Raw genomic sequence first — 19,548 nt, 5'->3', positions numbered from 1 at the left:
GATGTATCTCTGGCTATTGTCGTGCGGATCAAGTTTGCATTATAAAACTTTGCACAAATGGAAAACATCAATGAGATTGAGGTTGATGGTGGTGTTGGTGTGTAAAAGTGGTTTTCCAGTTGGAACTGTTAGATTAGATAGATCTGTAATGACAGATTACAGTGAAGAGAGCCCGGAACCAGTTATAATGATCTAGATCTAAGGTGATGAGAGCTTCCTCTGTGATGATGGCCCTGGGAATGGAGGGAAAGAGACGGCATGTCAGTTAGCATTCAGCCCCACTTCGTAACATCTCCACACACGATGTATTGAATGCTTAGAAGGAAGCTGTGGATTTTATTATGTTTGCATAATATATCTACATATTTCATGATTTTATGGGTCAAGGGTTACGGCAAGGCTCCGCTGGGTGATTCTTCTCAGCATGTTTACTGAGTTCACTTGGTGGCATTGAACTGGCAGATGAACTGATCAGGGGGATCCAGGACAGCTTTATTCATATTTATGTTACCTTGGTGGGACAGCTGGAAGATTGGGCCAGGTTGGGACTACATGTGATCTCTCAGCATGGCATTCTTAAGGTAGTTGACTTTCATGTATGGCAGCTGGCTTCCCCAGAAAGAGTCCCGAGAGAACCATGCAGGAGCTGCATGGTCATTTCTGACCTAGCCTCAGAAGTCTCATAGCCCTGCTTCAGTCACATTCTTTTGGTTATAAGTGAGTCTTCAGGATAGTCCAGATTCAAGAAGAGAGGAATTAGACTCTACTTTTTGTTTAACGGTGAAGTGGAGAGATCATATTATAGAAATACATGTGGGATATTGCAGTGGCCATCTTTGAAAAATGTGATCTGAACCACATGAACCAAGTGAACGTGAGTGATGGAGGGCACCAGGAGTCCATGATTGTTCCAGTGGTTTAATTCTTGGTGAACAATGGGATTGATGTTAACAGAGGCAGAGAAACTGAAAGAAGGAATTAGTTTGATAAAGATGAACAGGGGCGCCTAGGTGGCTCAGTCAGTTAGGTGTCCGACTCTTGATTTCGGCTCAGATCATGATCTCACAGTTCATGAGATCAAGCCCTGCTTTGGGCTCTGTGCTGACAGCATGGAGCCTACTTGGGATTCTCTCTCCCTCTCTCTTTCTCTCTGTCTCTCTCTCTCTCTCCCTCTCTCTTTCTCTGTTTCTCTCCTTCTCCTTGTCCTTCCCCCACTCGTGTGCTCTCTCCTTCTCTCTCTCTCTCTCTCTCTCAAATAAATAAATAAACAAACATTTTTAAAAAGATGAGTAAATTTGTTTTGTATGTGTTGTATGTGAGCTGGTGATGGCATATCCTGGTGGAAATATTTAAGTCAGAGCTGGGAGATAGGGGCTTAAGTTTGGGGGATATAACAAACAGATGTAGGCTTAGCAGTTATCACCATAAACATTATAGTTAGTAGGATTGCAGTCTTTAGGGGAGAGCATAAAAGGAGAAGAGAACAGAGGACCAAGGACAGAGGCTTTTGAACAGTGGTACTGTACTGGGTGGTTGCATGGTACATTTGAAGGCATTCGAAATAAATGGAACAGGAAGAGCAGGCAAGGCCCAGTGCCTGGTGTCTCAGCCACTCCTAATCTGCTTTAAAGATCTCCTCATGGCTGTCACTACTGGCTTTTAACCAGCCTGTTCTGAGTTCTCAACTGTTGAATTCCAAACTAAGTGGTTCTTGGTCCCTTTGGAGACATTTCTGATCTGCCGAACAGAATGTTTTGCAAGAACGTCTTAACAATGTGTGTGGCTTCCTTTTGTTTGGTTTTGATTTTTAAGAGAAAATGTGTTTCTTTTGGATCCTTTTAAAAGCTTTTTATAAGCTCTTAAGTTATGAAAAAGTTATTTTTCATATAACTGTTAAAAAGTTTGCAAAAAGAAATCTGGGCTTTCATGAAAATCCACTGCTGGATTTTCATGAAATGGAGGCCAACTGCTGGCCACCTCTTGAACTACAGCTGTGTTAGGGAAGGAAACACTTAAAGAGATTGATGGATAAATAACTGGAGTTAAACATGAGCCACATTGTTTGAATTGGTTTTTAATAGGATTATTCAAAACGTCTTCAAATGTAAACTGACTTCACTATTAAACAATCATCTAAGAATAAATAGGATTGGGAGATGCTATTCTTTTTCTCTGGGAATTTTTTGAAAGCAACATTTGCGTGCACATGCATACACACACATTTACAAGCAACATGTTTAGTTAATTTTCTAGATTCTGCTTTTCTTATATGGTGCTCTCTATTTAGAATTTGATGAAATATGCATACTCTTCTTCAAAAACCAGTGTAAGCATTTGATTGAAGTGGTTAAGTGCATTAAACTCATAACTCTCAAGTTTCTGGTGAAATTTATGTTTGCTTGTTTACCCTCTATGGCTTTAGTATTTAAAGTTGTTGTTTCAGTGAAAATGAACAGAATCTTAAACTAGGGTGTTAGGCCAGGGACTCTAGCTTTCATTTGTACGATCATGAATTAATCCTAACTGTAAAGGGGCTAAATTGTTGACCACAATTCTAAATGTAGAAGAGTGTTTTGTGAATACTTGATATTGTCTTATTCTACACATATTTGAATTGCTCTGCTTGTTGAAATATAGCTTAGCCTACAGCTATTTATTGCAATAATTGCAATCATTTTCAGTTATTGGCCTGAAAAAAATGAACTGCCGACATTTAGCAGTTTTTGTCATAAAAATGCTAGTTCTAATTCATGGACATCAACAATGATAGTAGACAGAAGTAATTTAAATATGTACTTAAACTTTCATCAGTTAATTATAGCTACTACAATTAAATTTTCTTTTTAATCTTTATTTATTTTTGAGAGAGAGAGAGAGACAAAGTGTGAGTAGGGGAGGAACAGAGAGAGAGGGAGACACAGAATCCGAAGCAGGCTCCAGTCTCCGAGCTGTCAGCACAGAGCCCGACGTGGAGCTCGAACTCAAGAACCGTGAGATCGTTACCTGAACCAAAGTTGGATGTTCAATTGACCGAGCCACCCCAGGCACCCCTGTAGCTACTACAATTTAAATTCAGCAGAAAACTTCTTATGAACAACTGAATTATAGTAATGAAAAAATAATTTGCTGCAGAATGAAAGACCAAGTCTCTAAAGAATATGAGATTGAGCAAGAAACAGATGGAGACTGTAATGTATTAGATTTGGTGAAAAAGTCATTTAACTCCTGATGAAGTAACATACAGTCATGTCTAAACCTTTATTTACATCTGCTTTGGCAAATGTGTCTAAATAAGACACTTTTTAAAAATGTTTATTTAGTTTAAGATAGAGCGAGAGAGAGAGAGAGAGAATGTGCACATGCATGTAAGTTAGGGAGGGGCAGAGAAAGAATCCCAAGCAGGCTCCACGGTGTCAGCACAGAGACTGACATGGGGCTCATCTCATGAACCGTGAGATCATGACCTGAGCTGAAATCAAGAGCCAGACACCTAACCAACTAAGCCACCCAGGCATCCCTAAATAAGACAGTTTTTTAAATTTCTGAGTGTCCTATGAATTTTATTTAAAACATTAATAATTATATAAAGAATAACAAAGCAATAATCACTCTGGGAAGCCGTATTTATTCTTCATAATTCTTTAAAATTCTTTAAACTTCCCATTTATATAGTGAATTGAAAGGATTTGTTGAAAACTGAGATGTTTTAATATTTAAATTCTAAATCTTGGTGTCTTTGGTTTTTGGCCCCTGAATTTTCATTTTTAAGCCCACTCCGTAGGTGAGTCAGATATTACCTTCTTTCTAGAACTTTGATACTTGTTTTTAAAGTTCTCATAATGGTATTGAGTCATTTCGACATAAGAGAGGATTCTTGTTCTCAATGAGAAACCTCTGTCTCAGCTCTGTTAGTGAAGTCCCAAGGTTTTTATTATTAATTTTTTCTCCTTGATCTCAGGGAATGGTTATATTAAATATTAAGAGAACTGACAATCTGATCTGCACTTCTAAGCACTTTTTTTAATCCCCTGTATCTTGCTCTTTCCCTATGGCCTTCTTATTGGTAATTCAATTTAGATTTGGTCATTGTCCTTATTGCCTGTGCCTGCAGCTCAGGCTCAAAATAGCCCCCTGATGTTTTAGTCTGCAGTAAATCTCAACTATATTTGGTGGTGGTGAGGGAGGTTCAGATGACTTCTGTTGATATGTAGCTTTCTCACTGGATCTCATTTGGACAAATCATTTTTCAGGCTTAAAATTTCTCCATGCTTCAGGGTTATGTTACCTTTTTAAAATGTGCATGCACATGCACACAGCCTTCCTGCACATCTGTCCTTGTTTAGTTTAATGGAAATAATAAACGTGAACCTTGAGATCATAAACATAATATTTGACCAAAGAACGAATGGAGTGGAGAATTTAGCTTATGAAATAATTGGAAATTGGGAAAAATCTCTAAGTTAGGAAAAATGACCATACTGAAAGAGTTTGAGGAAATGAAGGTAACGTTTCTCAATTAACAGTAGTAATAAAACTAATCAGAACTCAACAAAAATAGCTCTGTGTTACCATACTTAGGTGGATGGATTAAGCCATTGGAAAGCCACTTTGTAGTCAGGGAACCTGATTTACTGGCACAAAATAGTCTAATGACCAATTAGTTGAGTATACAGCAAATGTAATTTGATTTCAGTCTGCGGGTTTTATGCTTATCTTAGAATACTTATCCACTATGAGTGAGATAGCTTTGTGGGTAGGAATTGGACTAATCTGCTTATGGAACAATAATTTGCTCCAGTGATTTGCTCAAGACAACACAAAGGCCTAAACACCAGCTATAGCCTGCCCTATTTATTTCTGTAGTAGAGATTGAGGCCATAGCACTTAGCATAGGAAACACGAAAAACAACTCTCCCACACCCCAACCGTCAGCCTTTTTCTTTTTTCTTCCTTTTTTTTTTTTTTCCTGACTGTGTTGAACAGGAGAATCAGAATGGTCTGATTCCTCCCACCCCACACCCTCAACCACCATCTCCCTCAGTGTTTATTAAAAAAAAAAATTTTTTTTTTTAATGTTTATTTATTTTTGAGAGAGAGACAGCACGAGCAGGGGACGGGCAGAGAGAGGGAGACACAGAATCCAAAGCACAAAGCTTGACACGGAGCTCAAACTCACGAACTGGGAGATTTTGACCTGAGCTGAAGTCGGATGCTCAACTGATTGAGCTCCCAGGTGTCCCTCTCTCAGTGTTTAGAGAAGAGAATACTGAGGTATGAATTAGAGCTGAGTTCTCCCTACCAGTCTTTTTGACAAGAGGAAAGCCATTTAACCTCTCTGGGTGCTGTGTGCTCTCTGAGAAAGTGAGAGGGTACCGCTTTCTGAGGCCTGTTTGCAGCTCTGAGCGTCCTACTCATTGTACAGTGCTGCTTTCTGGTTCCTGATTGGGAAAGTCTGGGTATTTGGGCCATGGAAGATTGAGGGAAGTTGGATCATTTTTAGTAAACTTCCTTTAGAACTGGTAAACTGATCTCTTAGGAGTATTTTGTGGATTAATAACATTTAAGGAGAGTTTCTTATAAAGAACCTGGAATCCTTTGTAAGAAAGTTACAATTTGTATGATGTACTCAAGACTGAAGACACTGTGTATTTTGTATTAAGCTGACATGGGAGTGAAATAAAACAAATGATCCTTCAGACAGAGAGGATGTCTCCTCTTTTTGTGGAGAGGCGCTTGCTACCAAAATCATGTTTGGCGTTCTCCACGGCTGTGGTTGGTGACTGCGGAGAGATGGCACAGAGAACCAAGGACTGCTTCACTCAGGAACCTTTCCCTTTTCCTTGCTGCCCCTGGATTGTGTGATGAAGAACCAAAACAAACAGCCAGAGTTGTTGCATTGTTCTTGGGAGCCTTGCCTGGTTCCATTTTTACCTTTCAATCCCTTCATTATCATAAGGACCAGCAACTCTGGAGTTTTGAAATCACTTCCTTATAAAGTAATCTTTCCTTGTTGGGGAGTAGACAGAAGGTTCATTGACCAGTCAGAGCTCTAGATTAGGCTATTGTGTTTTTATAGGCACCATGGTGGCTTCACCATGGAGAAACCTTAAAGTTCTAGCCCTCCTTTTCTACACCTGGTTTTTGTTTTTGTTTTTCCCATTTATTTGCCTGACTAAATCCGCAACTAGTGTGCAGCCCCTGGCACCAACCCTAGTTGTCCTTGTTTAATCATTCAATAAAAGATTTCTTGAACATCTCCTGTATGCCACATGCTGTGTTAGGAAACGCTGTGTTTGACCATTGAGAATATGATGTGGTAGTCCAGAATTGCTGTGAACCTAGAGGCAGTTACTAGGATCCAAATTTGAAACACTTAACTCTGTAGAACTAAGAGGGACATGTGAGAACCTGAGCAAAGAACTGAGGCCATGAGGGACTCAGTGTTTTGGGGGACATTTTCATCAGGAGCTTTGGATACTTATATAATTTAGGGTCATTGCTTTCTTTATTTGGATTAGTAACCCAGATAATAATATCTCATTGAATTACAAAGCAATCTTGTAATTATCTCCTTTTCATTCTTACGTACTAAGAAATCAAGCGATTTGTTCATAGCCACGCATCTAGTTAGTGAACAAGCTGGCACTAGAATCCAAATATTTTTGGAAATTCATACTGCTTCAGAGATTAGCAGTTTAACAAAAGTTTCGATCACCTATTATGTATAAGAAATTGTGATAGGCATCACAGAAAAAATATGGATAAGACGTGGTTTTTGTTCTTAGAAGAACTTGCAGCCCAGCGTTTTAATCTTTGGGATTAGAGACGTAAACATAAATTACAAGGCAGAAATGAAAGGCCAAAAAAAATGTTCCTTTAGGGTGGCTCAGTTGGTTAAGTGTCCAACTTCAGCTCAGGTCATGATCTCGCGGTTCATGAGTTTAAGCCCCATGTCGGGCTCTGACAGCTCAGAGCCTGGAGCCTGTTTCAGATTCTGTGTCTCCCTCTTTCTCTGCCCCTCCCCTGCTCATACTCTCTTTCTCTTTCTCTCAAAAATAAATAAAAACATTTAAAAAAAGAAAGAAAAGCTTCCTTTAACTGAGCTGTCTATCCCAGGTGATGGGAAGAATAATTAACGGCATCTACTGGTTCTAATGGTGGCACCTCTGGTTTTTGGAAAGCACTTCTGTTTATACTTTCTTTTCCAGTTACCATACCACTCTTTCTTTGTCAACCTAGGTTTTTAGAATGGCACTCTTAAAGGAATTTCTAAGTTATGGGTCACTCATTTATTCAACAGGTATTTGTTGAGTTCCTGATTGGATGTTAGGCCCTGTTACAGGTGCTGGGAATAGAGAAGTGGATAGGACAGAAAATGTCCCTGGTATCATGGAGTTTATATATTAAAGGGCGTGTTTATTGCTAAGAGAGAGAGAGAGAGAGAAGAGTGAGCGGGGGAAGATCAGAGAGAGAGAGGGAGACACAGAATCTGGAGCAGGTTCCAGGCTGTCAGCACAGAGCCAGACGCGGGGCTCTAACCCATGAACCGCCAGATCATGACCCCAGCTGAAGTTGGACACTCAACCGACTGAGCCACCCGCGCGCCCCTCTCTTTCCTCTTTATGCTAACATAAGCCAAGGCTTGAATGGCAAGAAACAGCAGCTTTCTGAAGGAAGAATTTTTTAAACAACAGGAACAGCTAATGTAAAAGCCCGTGGTGTATTAAAGAGCAGAATGGTATTAAGATGAAGCTGAATGAGGTTGTTCAAATATGTAGGACTTTGTGAGTCAGGATACGGACTTTGGACTTCGTGTCCTCTTTTGATTTTTTTTTTTCCTGAAAGTCCCCAACCAAATGGATATAAAATTAGAAGGTATCTTGAGAATTGTACAAACATTAATATGTATGGATGTTAGCTTTAAGACCATCAACAAAGAAAGTACATACGTATGTGTTACGGAGTTGCACGGAAGAGGGCAGGCAGGGGAGCTAGATGACATCTGAGAAACCACATGGATATGTAAAATAAATGGAGATAAAGTTTTCATTCCCAGAAAGTGTACTATGTCTCTCCAAGCTGTTTTTAGCTTCCGCCTGACTCTTTTCTTACCTGTCCTTGGAATCTTAGATCCATTTGTTCAGTATCATTGGTAGATGATTTTAGGCTAGTGCATGGAATATTGATTCAAAGCATGTAGCTTGTGAAAGCAAATACCTCTTTTTACATTATGGATACTTTTTCTCTTCTAAACCTAGTGGGTATGCTGCCCCCAAGTATAAGGGTGTAGAGCCCCCACTTTAGTTTAAAGTCTGACTTGGTTTTTTATGTTTTAGGCAGCTAAAGGTTTGCTTTACAAAACTTTGGACTTGGGTTAGTGAGAAAGTTCCTCTTAACAACATTAATATGGTAGAGGTTTGGAGATGATTCTAAAATTATCAGGTTATCCTTCTTCTACTTGCCCTGAAAGCCTCAGTCTGTTTGTTTGCTTTAATGTAACTAGGTACATGTTTTTTTCAATTTCCTCTGTTTTCATCTGTAGGAATCAAAGTGTTTGTCTTTGTTTTGGGTATCAGACCAATACCAATTTATTCCCCACTTGGTTGCCTGTGTATCATTTACTCTGATGTGATATACACTGTTTTAAGGTTCTAAGTGTATTATTCTGAATAGTCAGATTAAGAGTTTGTTATTTTTTGAAATTATGGCATATTGCTGTTTACACTCAGATGATGATGGTGATGATTGATAATGGTGAGCTTGAGTAAACACACATCATTGGCTTTGTATCAGGATTGGGGACAAATTCTGGTTTGATCCCAAAACAAGCTCCTTTTTTCTTTGCATTATTTAGAATTATTTAAATTATTAGCAAATGAAACATAAGGAAAGTGAAACAAGGAACCATGGTAGGGGAAAAATTTATTAACAATTAGTGTAATAAATAGCTTTGTTTTTATTGATACTCATTTTTCGCAAGCCATTAACTTACTTAGTTGAATGAATTTTTGTTTGGAGTCGATCTTACACCTGGCAAAGTAAAATTTTCTATTTATGGGAAAAGGAAAGGATTTTCTTCCTTTTAGTGCCCTTAGTGATAACAGCTTGGTAAATAAATTATTATTTGGGAAATGAAGATATTGGCAAAAGGCTTAACCTTTACACATAATTAGTTTCCTGGCAATGGAATCTTGATAATTTTCTGGAATTTTGCTTCGTGTATTGAATTTAAATGTACTTTGCATTTAAAATGTGAAATTAGTTGCTTTGTGTGTGCAGGTGGAATAATTTCTTTAGGCCAGCGATGAGTTAATGTTGGAAAGTTTATTAACAGACATAAATGTTCCCAGTTGTCCAAGAGAATTGGAATACTTCCAAATGAGTGAGACACAGTTCACGTCAAGTCAGTTACAAGTAGGTTAACCACTGAGTGGTTTTTCTGCAGGATATTTTAATTCTCCAGCTAGTTTTCCATCCATGTCACTCAGTTTGTTTAAAAACTGTTCTAACCCCTACTCTGATGGTATATGTACAGGGATTGAAATCAATCTGAAGGATAACAATAAAATATGATTAGGAAGGTAAATTTCTTAAACCCCATATACTGTGGTAATACATTCTAAAGCCACAGGAACTTGCTTTCTGAATTATGTGTAATTTGGTATTCTTATTCTACTCTCCCCTTCCTAAGGCACAGCATAGTGCCAAGCAGACTACTAGATACCTGATAGGTCTTTTTTCCAAATGAATAAATGAAATCCACAGAAGCAAAGAATAGAGAGTTGATAGAATATCTGTCATGAGCAGATTGAGCCAAATGTGGAACAGAATCTAGGACAGGCACGGAAGTAATGCCTTTTTATTAAGCAAGGTCTTTGGTGTCAATCTACATTTTAATCCTCTCTCTGTCACTCACAAGCTTTATAACGTTGGGGAAATAATCTAATTTCTCTCTTTTTTAAACCTGATTTTTAAAAATTAGCATTAAAAATTTGAACATATTGGTAAGTATAGTGAACACTATAATCAACAGTTGTATAACTGGAGGAAGACTGTTCCAGGTAGGGAGAAGGTCGGGTGCCAAAGTCTTGAGAGGCATGGACTAGGGTCGGTATTCAAGCAACAGCAGGTAAGCCATTTGTGATGGGAGTGGAATAAGGAAAAAAGTTGTAGAAGATAAGATCAGAGAGGTAATGAGGACTAGATAGTATTAGATATAGTAAGGACTTTGGCTTTTATTCTGAATAAAATGGGGAACCATTGGAGGGTTTGTGAACAGAGGAGTATTATGGTATGGTCTCTTAAAAGGATTTTTTTGACTGCTGTGTTGAGAATAGACTATAATAGTCAAAGCAGAGAGAGCAGTTAGGAAATTACAATATGATTATAATTCAAGAAAGAGATGATGATGGCTTGAAGAGTAGTGGAGATAGTAAAGAGTGGTCTGAATTTGATGTAATTTGAAGGAAGAACAGGAAGGAGATATTGACCGATTGGATTTGATGTTTAAGAAAAAAGATGATTCCAAAATATTTGGCCGGGGGTGGGAGGAAGGGGAGGGTGGGTGATGGGTATTGAGGAGGGCACCTTTTGGGATGAGCACTGGGTGTTGTATGGAAACCAATTTGACGATAAATTTCATATATTGAAAAAAAAAAAAAGAAAAGAAAAAAACCAAAATATTTGGCCTAATATGTATCATTCATATGCTACATCATATACTACATATGGGCAGAATAGATTTTTAGAGGGTGATCAGCAATTTAGTTTGGTGTATGTTAAGTTTGAGATGTCTAGTAGATACCACATTGAGACTGCTCTGAGTCTACTTAACTTTGCAGAGGCATGTTCTTGAGAATTTCTTTTCATAATGATCGACTTACTGTTTGTCTCATATTGTCTTTATCTACCTCCACTTTTGAGTATAGTTTAACTGGGTATAGAATTCTGGTTAACAGCTATTTTCCCTCAGTGCTTTAAAAATCTGTGTCTTTTATTATTGCCAGTGAGAAACTTATCTTTGGTGTAATTGGTTTCCTTTGTAGGCATCTTATTTTTTCTTCTCCTGTGGCTTTTAAGGTTTTCTCTTAATCACAATTTCACTGTGATATGCCTAGGTATGGGTTTATTTACCTGGAGTAGACACTTGGAATATACTTTGAATCTGAGGCCTTGTGACTTTTTTCAGTTTTGGAAATTTTCTAGATATTTCTTTGAGTATTTTTCTCCTAGTTATTTTATTCCTGCTTTCTGTAACCCCTCTTAGAATATATTGGTTTCTCTCAAGCTATTGTCTGTATGTATGTATACAAACAGGTACATTTGTGCACATATATATTTTGTGTTTTTGTCTTCTTTGTACTGTTTTGGGTACCTTTACCAGAAAACTGTCGTCTGAGTCACTAATTCTCTAGAATTCATCCTTTTTTTTTTTTTTTAATTTTGAAAGTACATTAAAATTTTTTTTTAACGTTTATTTATTTTTGAGAGAAAGAGAGACAGAGTGTGAGTGGGGGAGAAGCAGAGAAAGAGGTAGACACAGAATCCGAAGCAGGCTCCAGGCTCTGAGCTGTCAGTGCAGAGCCCAACACGGGGCTGAAACTCACAAACCATGAGATCATGACCTGAGCTGAAGTCAGACGCTTAACCAACTGAGCCACCCAGGCTCCCCTTGCTCTTTTTTTTTTTTTTTTTTTTTTTTTTAACGTTTATTTATTTTTGAGACAGAGAGAGACAGAGCATGAACAGGGGAGGGGCAGAGAGAGAGGGAGACACAGAATCGGAAACAGGCTCCAGGCTCTGAGCCATCAGCCCAGAGCCTGACGCGGGGCTCGAACTCACGGACCGCGAGATCGTGACCTGGCTGAAGTCGGACGCTTAACCGACTGCGCCACCCAGGCGCCCCGTCCCTTGCTCTTTTTTAAATAGAAGTTATTCCTTATCTCTTGAGTATTCTAAACAGTTATTTTAAGGTCTTTGTCAGACTGCTCCATAAAATTGTTTCGTGTGGAATGAATTTATGCTCAAATTATTGTTTTTTAAGATAGTTTTTCTTAATGTAAAACTTATGGCTGTGTTTTGAATTTTGATTTGCTGACTATATGATTGGGAGTCTTTTTGGTTTATCTTTTTATTCTCCTTTGGCCCATTCCTCTCTATCAGAGGAATTAGATTAGATAGTGGCATTTTGGGTTTTCCACCCAAAGTAATACTGGGAATATTACAGATCTTGTCACCAAGCTAGAAGTCAGCCTGGTTCAAGGTTTCTCTGGGCCCACAGCTTTTCCTACTGCTGGAGCTCTGGCAGTAGCCCTTTTCCAACTTCCCTTCATGGGAGAGGAAGCCCCTGACATTTCCCATTTCCTGGGAGTGAGATGAGTTATCCCCCAGGAACTAGTTCCTGGCCATCACTGCTGCTTCTGGACCTGTAACCCACCAGATCTCTGGTGTCAGCATTCTTGCTGCTTTGCATTTCTATTCTGTTTTACCCAGATAATGATCTTGTTTTTGAGCTCAGTTGGTTTTGGGGTTCTATTTGCATATTTTGGTTATTATTAATATATATTGGGGATGTGGCTTGTCAAAATGTAAACCAGCTGTTCCATCTCTATCAGTTAAATTGAAACTCTTTAAAGCTTGCTTTTCTCAGGGCGCCTGGGTGGCTCAGTTGGTTGGGTGTCCGACTTCGGCTCAGGTCATGATCTCGCAGTCTGTGAGTTTGAGCCCCGCATCGGGCTCTGGGGTGACAGCTCAGAGCCTGGAGCCTGTTTTGGATTCTGTGTCTCCCTCTCTCTCTGACCCTCCCCTGCTCATGCTCTGTCTCTCTCTGTCTCAAAAATAAATAAATGTTAAAAAAAAATTAAAAAAAAATAAAGCTTGCTTTTCTCATAATAATAATAGATAATAATTTTAGAAAACAACCTGTTCAGAATGTATTAAACACTTCACCAAAACAAACTTGTTTAATCCTCCCAACACTTTTCATTTTATAGAAAAGTGAGAAATGGGGAGGTTTCATATTTTGTCATGGATCACACAGCTATTAAATGGCAGAGCAAGGATTCTAAAATAACTTGGCTCCATAGCATGTCCTCCTAACCACTATGATAGACTGTCTCACCTGTCAGTTGGGGAAAATCATACCGTGTTTGTTGTTGTGCAAGATAAGATGCGAAAAGTCTAGTGTTGTATCTGATGTATACTAGGCATTCAGTAAAGGTTTATTTTTCTTTCTTTAGTGCAGGCAAATAGATTTTCAGTATGATAATTTAAACACCTCTGTGTAAGTTTATTTTGTTTAAAATATAGCACATTTCATTTTAGTAAAAGAGCGGGAGTTCTAGGATTTAACTAATTTTCTTGTGTGGTGGTGGGGGCAGGACTGGCCTGGGAGAAATGGAGAGCTAGGACGCTAGGGAATCAAAGAAATAGGGTCAAGCGTAAAGTCCAAATTGAAGACCAGACAACTGAAGGATTCTACAGAAAAGCTGGATTGATCCCGGGGGATTCCAGAGCAAAACACCGTGTGGACTAGGTGGTAGGAGCTGGTGTCTTGATCATTTCCCAGGGCTCCTGAGGCTCCTGGATCCTTGGCAATGGGCAGAGAGGGCTCTGGTGAGGGCACTTTGCCAGATTTGGCCTCATTGAGTATTCTCGGATCTTTGTTTTCAAATTCCTCAAGTTAACAAGGAGAGTTTAGTCTTAGTTTGCAGCACATAAGGGACTAAATAGGCCTGGTTAACTGTTTATAGTTACAGTAGCCAAGAATCTACATTAAGGAATTGCCTCTGGGGCCTTCAATTATTTCCTCAGTCATCTCATCTCCTCCTTCCTCAACCCCGCTTATGTGGGCTTTCCACCGTTCTGCCCGCACATCCTCAGAGTCCAGCTCACACTCCACCCCTTCCATGGTACTGTACTGACCCCTTGTACACCTTGTGCCTAGTAGTGCTCGAAATACACTGGAGGCTTTGAGAAAGGAAAGGTCCTTGTGAGATGTAATATTTGGAGGAAGTTTTACTAATTTGTATGAATAGGGATAAGTACGGAGATCATAAACAAATGCTTAGTTGAGAATATGGAGTGTGTGTATGTGTGTGTGTGTGTGTGTGTGTAGCACATGTGTTAGAATGGGAACCAGCAAAGTGCACAACCTTACTAGAACAGAAAGTCTGTACAGGAATGTGGAAGAATTTTAAGGTTACAATCAAGTAGGAGGGTTGGGACCAGGCCATAGGTGACCCTTCAAGCTGGAATAGTTGATCAAGATGGAAAAAGAATTAGATCGAGATTTGTTAACAGTCACAAGCCCTTGTAAGTTCAGATGAGGAAGGATGATGCATGGTGAGGTGGCCTGTTCTTATCTCAGATCTGCCTGCCTTTTCAGATTGGTTGGTTTTGGTAGAACCTCTGTGGGTCAAGTCAGGGAGGCCCAGGAGAGGTGCACTGACAGTGCCTTTTTTTCTTCTTTAAATGTTTATTTTTGAGAGAGAGAGAGAGAGCGCGCGTGGGAGCTCATGAGCTGGGGGAGGGGCAGAGAGAGAGAGAGAGAGAGAGAGAGAGAGAGAGACAGAGGATCCAAAGCAGACTCTCTGTAGAGAGCTCGACGTGGGGCTCAAAGTCACAAACCGTGAAATCATCACCTGAGCCAAAATTGGATGCCTAACCGACTGAGTCACCCAGTCACCCCTCACTGATAGTATTGGGGAGCATTACTAAGCTAGTATTTATTGCACTAGTATTTCAGTGCACTTGCTAGGAACATAAGGAAATAGAAAAAAAAAACCCTTACCTCTTACAGTTCCTTTCCCCCTTAGTTTTTCCTGTATAGTGATTCCCTGTAGGAGACTTGACCTTAGACTGCAGCACTATTTAATGTCAGTCCTACAAGGCTGGTGGTCCTGTGGAGGGTGGGAAAGAGAATAGGTAAATTAAATCCACATGTAATCTTAGATCAATTAGTTTTTACTTTATTTACCTCCGTGACTCCAGTTTTTTCAGATGACTAGATCACAAAAGATGACTTTTGCTTTGGTTTTCTTTTCTTTCTTTCTTTCTTTCTTTTTTTTTTTTTTTTTTCTTTTCCCTGCTCACTCACTGTGGAGTATTTTAATCCAAATATACTTAAAAGACTGTGAAGACTGAGCAATAGAAGACAGTAATCCATGACTATATCACTAGCACTTAACAGCTCTGGGGCATTTGGATTTCAGGTTTTGATTGGGCAACTGTGTGAAGATTATACCAAGCTGGCAATGTTAGTAATAAACTAGAAAACAATTCCGTGGAACTCAATGCATTTTTCTTATTTTTTAAGAGGTATAAATCCAGTGATGAGAAGTAACTTCAACTCCTATAAATATAAAAGTGCAAGAGGACTATTCATATTATGAAAGATTTCAGACATTATATGAATGGATTATTTTTATTATGAGAAGTTTCAAATGTAAATTTTAAACGTGTATAATATATAAACATAAAAAACATACCAAAATTTCAAACATACATGTATAAAAGTGGAGAGAATAGTAAAATGAACTGCGTTTACCCATCACCCAGATAGATTCAACATGTATCAGAGTTTTGCCACACTTGCTTCGTCTGTCCCCTTCTTGATGGCTTATTGAACTGTTACAAAGTGCATTTCTGATTTGTATTTCCAGTCCTATGCACTCCTCTGTGCATCTCTAAACAATATGGACACTTTCTTCCACGTGCATAATGCCATTGACACGTCCTAGAAATAATTCTTTGGTGTCCTATAGTATCTAGTACATATAAATCTCTTCTATTATTTGAAAATACCTCTTTTACCTTTGTTTTGTTCAAGCCAGCATCTAACCAAGGTTCACACTTTGTATTTGGTTGTTATGCCTTTGGATCTCTTTTAATCTCATAGTTCAGATTGTGGATGGCTGGTTTTGGTGGCTGAGGGGGTGAGTGGGAAGAAGCAGGGGCGGGGTGAATTTTTTAAGCCATGCTAAAAGGAAACCTTTAAAATCACAGAGCATGCTGGCAGTAGGGAGATTTGATTGTAAAGTTTATGGCTGAAACAACATATTTTTGAATGTTTATTTATTTATTTCGAGAGGGAGAGAACGTGCGTGCATGCATGCACATGACCAGGAGAGGGACAGAGAGGGAGAGAGGGAGAGAGAGAATCCCAAGCAGGCTTAGTGCTGTTTGTGCAGAGCCAGACGTGGGGTTTGATCTCCCCAACTGTGAGATCATGACCTGAGCTGAAGTCACGAGTTGGGCACTCAAACAGACTGAGACATCCAGGTGCTTCTATGGCCGAAATATATTTTTAGGCCCCTGTCAAACTTTTAACAATGTTTCCTATAGAGTAGTATTTTTTTTTTTTAATTTTTAAAATGTTTATTTATTTTTGAGAGAGAGAGAAACAGAGTGTGAGTGGGGAAGGGACAGAGAGAGAGAGGGAGACAGAATCCAAAGAAGGCTCCAGGACCTGAGCTGTTAGCATGGAGCCTGATGCGGGACTTGAACTCGTGAACCACACTAGATCATGACCTGAGCCAAAGTCCGATGCTTAACTGACTGAGCCACCCAGGCACCCCATAGAGTATTATTATTTATATATGATTTGTTTTATGCAAGACACAAACAACTAAATTTGAGTTACTATTTGGAATATTTAATTAGAAACTGAAGTTGTCAGGGTGCCTGGGTGGCTGAGTCAGTGAAGGGTCTGACTTCAGCTCAGGTCGTGATCTCATGGTCCATGGGTTCAAGCTCCACATCGGGCTCTACACTGACAGATCAGAGCCGCCTGGAGCCTGCTTCAGATTCTGTGTCTGTCTCTCTGCCCCTCCCCTGCTTACACTCTGTCTTTCTCTCTGTCTCTCTCTCTCTCTCTCTCTCTCAAAAATAAGTAAACATTAAAAAAAAAAAAAGAAAGAAAAATCTTTCTGCAGAATGTTTTCCTCAATTTAAAAACAGAGTATTTTTTCTTTGGATTTCATCTCTTTATTTTCATATATTTACTTTAGTCAAATCCAGTTATGATCCTCCTAAAATAATTGTCTGTCTACCACAGAATATGCTATTTCTTAGGATAATGTTATATGATCTGGTAAGGCATAAGGTTAAAAATTTTTATTAAAATTAAATATTCTTAAGCACAACAGAGTAACACTTCATATAGTAGAGTGGAATCTCACCAACAGCAAAGTCCAAATAATCTAAAAATGTTTATACTAACTTGCTTTATTAATTTTCCGTAGGATTTGGTTGAAAATTTTGTGGGAGGCCACATTTTGAGAGACATGAAAATGATTATTAAGATATACCTTAAAATGTGTTTTCTTTGAATATAATCTCTGTAAAGACCGAACATAAGTTTTAATAAAGTTATATTCTCTTTGTGTTTTGCAGTATAGATTATCTGTAAGAGTTTCATTAACCTTCATCAGAACATTTTGAGTATGAGTGTAAGCCATGGTATTAAAGCTTATTTTGCAGACAAGACACATGCTTTATATGCTTTTGTAAGAAATGGAATCTTTAATAGCTTCAGACCTAGCTTAAGACCCATAGTAAAGAGGAAGGTAAGTGAAAAGTAGAAAGGGAGGCAAGTTTTAGTTTTCCTCCTTCCAAATATAAGGATATTTCTTCTTCTCTAACCATGTTAATGTGTATTAATAGTTCGTACTTTTATCTTTTGGTACCCGATTATTCCAAATGTTTGCTTTATCTATTCCTTTTAGGTGCCCCAATGTGAGTCTGCAAAAGCTGCCAGAACACTGGTTATGGAATGTTTTAGAGGAAATTAAATGCAGTGATCCCTCATCTAAACTCTGCGCTACAAGGCGCAGTGCCGGACTTCCTTTCTACATACAGGTACTTATCCACGGGACGTAGCTGTCTGTCTGTCTGTCTTTTGATAATTTGTTTTATTTGTCTTTTGACGATCCCTTTGACATGTGAGGGAGCATATTGCATAAGAGATAGTTCTGGCTTTTATGTATGTGGCTTTGTTGCGTGTGTGGACAGTATGTTCCCATGACAGATCTGTTCTTGGAACAAACCCTCTCTACAAAGTCAGTCTTGTAATGTGAACAGAGGGTGGTATAGATTTCCGCCTGTGTATTAAGTAGGCAGACATCACTGTGGCACATTCATGGCTCACTTCTAGGAAGTGTGCACGTTGCCTTTTTCTTTTTGAGTTAGAAAAAATAGTCTTCCTGTTATTTCAAGACCCTTAACACTTCCTCTGAAAGCAACAAGTATTAGCAATTTCTTTTCAATACGTCCATAAAATGTCCATGCGTAAAATAATTTTAATCCTAATGGTAGCTAACATTTATAAATGGTTATTTGACATATATTAACTTATTTAATCTTTCTTCAAGCCCTATGAGATATGTCCTGTTATCATTTGTATACTACAGATGAGGAAACTGAGGCTGAGGAAAGTTAAGTGACTTGCCCAAAGCCCCAGAGATAGTGTGAGCAGGACTAAGACTGGAAGCTTGGGCAGCCTGAATCCTGAACAACTCTACATGTGAAAATGGGTGTGTGGTAGTGCATTTTCTGTTTTTTAATACAGAAGAAAGCATATTATACACACTGTTTTGCCCTTGCTTTTTTTCCACTTACTCTTTTACCTCAAAGATCATTGCATATCAGCACACCCAGATATTGCTAGTTGATAGGAAGATATTTTATTTCCACAGTGTTGAAATTAAGAGGCTATCGTCCTCATGAATTCAACGAATAAAAACCAAAGTCCTCACAATATTAAATCAGACCCCAACCTGGAAGGTCTTTGTTTAATATTTAGTAAGATTCAGTCCGGGAATGGTGGTGGTATAATAAAAGCAATGAAAATAAGTGCAACCAAGTGTTTTATTAGTGCCTCTACATTTTTTCCTTCTCTTTCTTACTCGTCAAATTTCCACAGTCATCATTTTGTGATGACAATGGACGCCAACTTGCAGAGGTTGTTGATGTGATGCAGAGCTCATCGAAATGAAAACTCTCTGATCTGACCCATTCTGCATCAGTTTGGTTCATCTCCTGCCTGTAATTCATTTGGACCTCGTGTGTTTTTGCCTCACTTGAGGACAAATGTTAAGACAGTAGCAAGGTCTAGTTGCATGTTTGTGCAGTGTGCTTATTCCACCTCTGGCTCCCGTCTAGTACTAAATATTGGTCATAGTGACAGAGCAGTTAGGACACATACTTTCTTTTTTTTGTTTTTTTTAACTTTTTAAATGTTTATTTATTTTTGAGAGAGAGACACAGAGCGCAAGCAGGGGAGGGGCAGAGAGAGAGGGAGTCAGAATCTGAGGCAGGCTCCAGCCTCTGAGCTGTCAGCACAGAGCCTGACGTGGGGTTCGAACTCACGAACCAAACCACAAGATCATGACCTGAGCCAAAGTCAGATGCTTAACTGACTGAGCCCCCCAAGCACCCCAGGACATGTCCTTTTTTAGTCCATCCTTAGAAAGACTGTCATAACTATGTACACAACTCTTGGGGGGGGTGGGAAACCATGGCTCCAAGGAGACATTTCAGTAATTGCAT

General features: G+C 39.0%; 1 protein-coding gene across 7 annotated transcripts in view; it reads left to right on the top strand.

Annotated features, from left to right (window-relative positions):
* Positions 1-19,548, top strand: part of THADA (THADA armadillo repeat containing) — a 330,511-nt gene that overhangs the window by 65,874 nt on the left and 245,089 nt on the right. For all 7 annotated transcript variants that reach the window (XM_045445868.1, XM_045445865.1, XM_045445866.1 and 4 more), the window contains one exon: positions 17,727-17,859. In XM_045445868.1, the coding sequence (XP_045301824.1) occupies positions 17,727-17,859 (133 nt within the window). The remainder of the gene's footprint in view (positions 1-17,726; positions 17,860-19,548) is intronic.

This window comes from Leopardus geoffroyi, chromosome A3 (genome assembly GCF_018350155.1).
Source record: "Leopardus geoffroyi isolate Oge1 chromosome A3, O.geoffroyi_Oge1_pat1.0, whole genome shotgun sequence".
Taxonomy (NCBI): Eukaryota; Metazoa; Chordata; class Mammalia; order Carnivora; family Felidae; genus Leopardus; species Leopardus geoffroyi.
The sequence above is the reverse complement of the archived record's forward strand: the minus strand, read 5'-3'. Positions and strand labels throughout refer to the sequence as shown.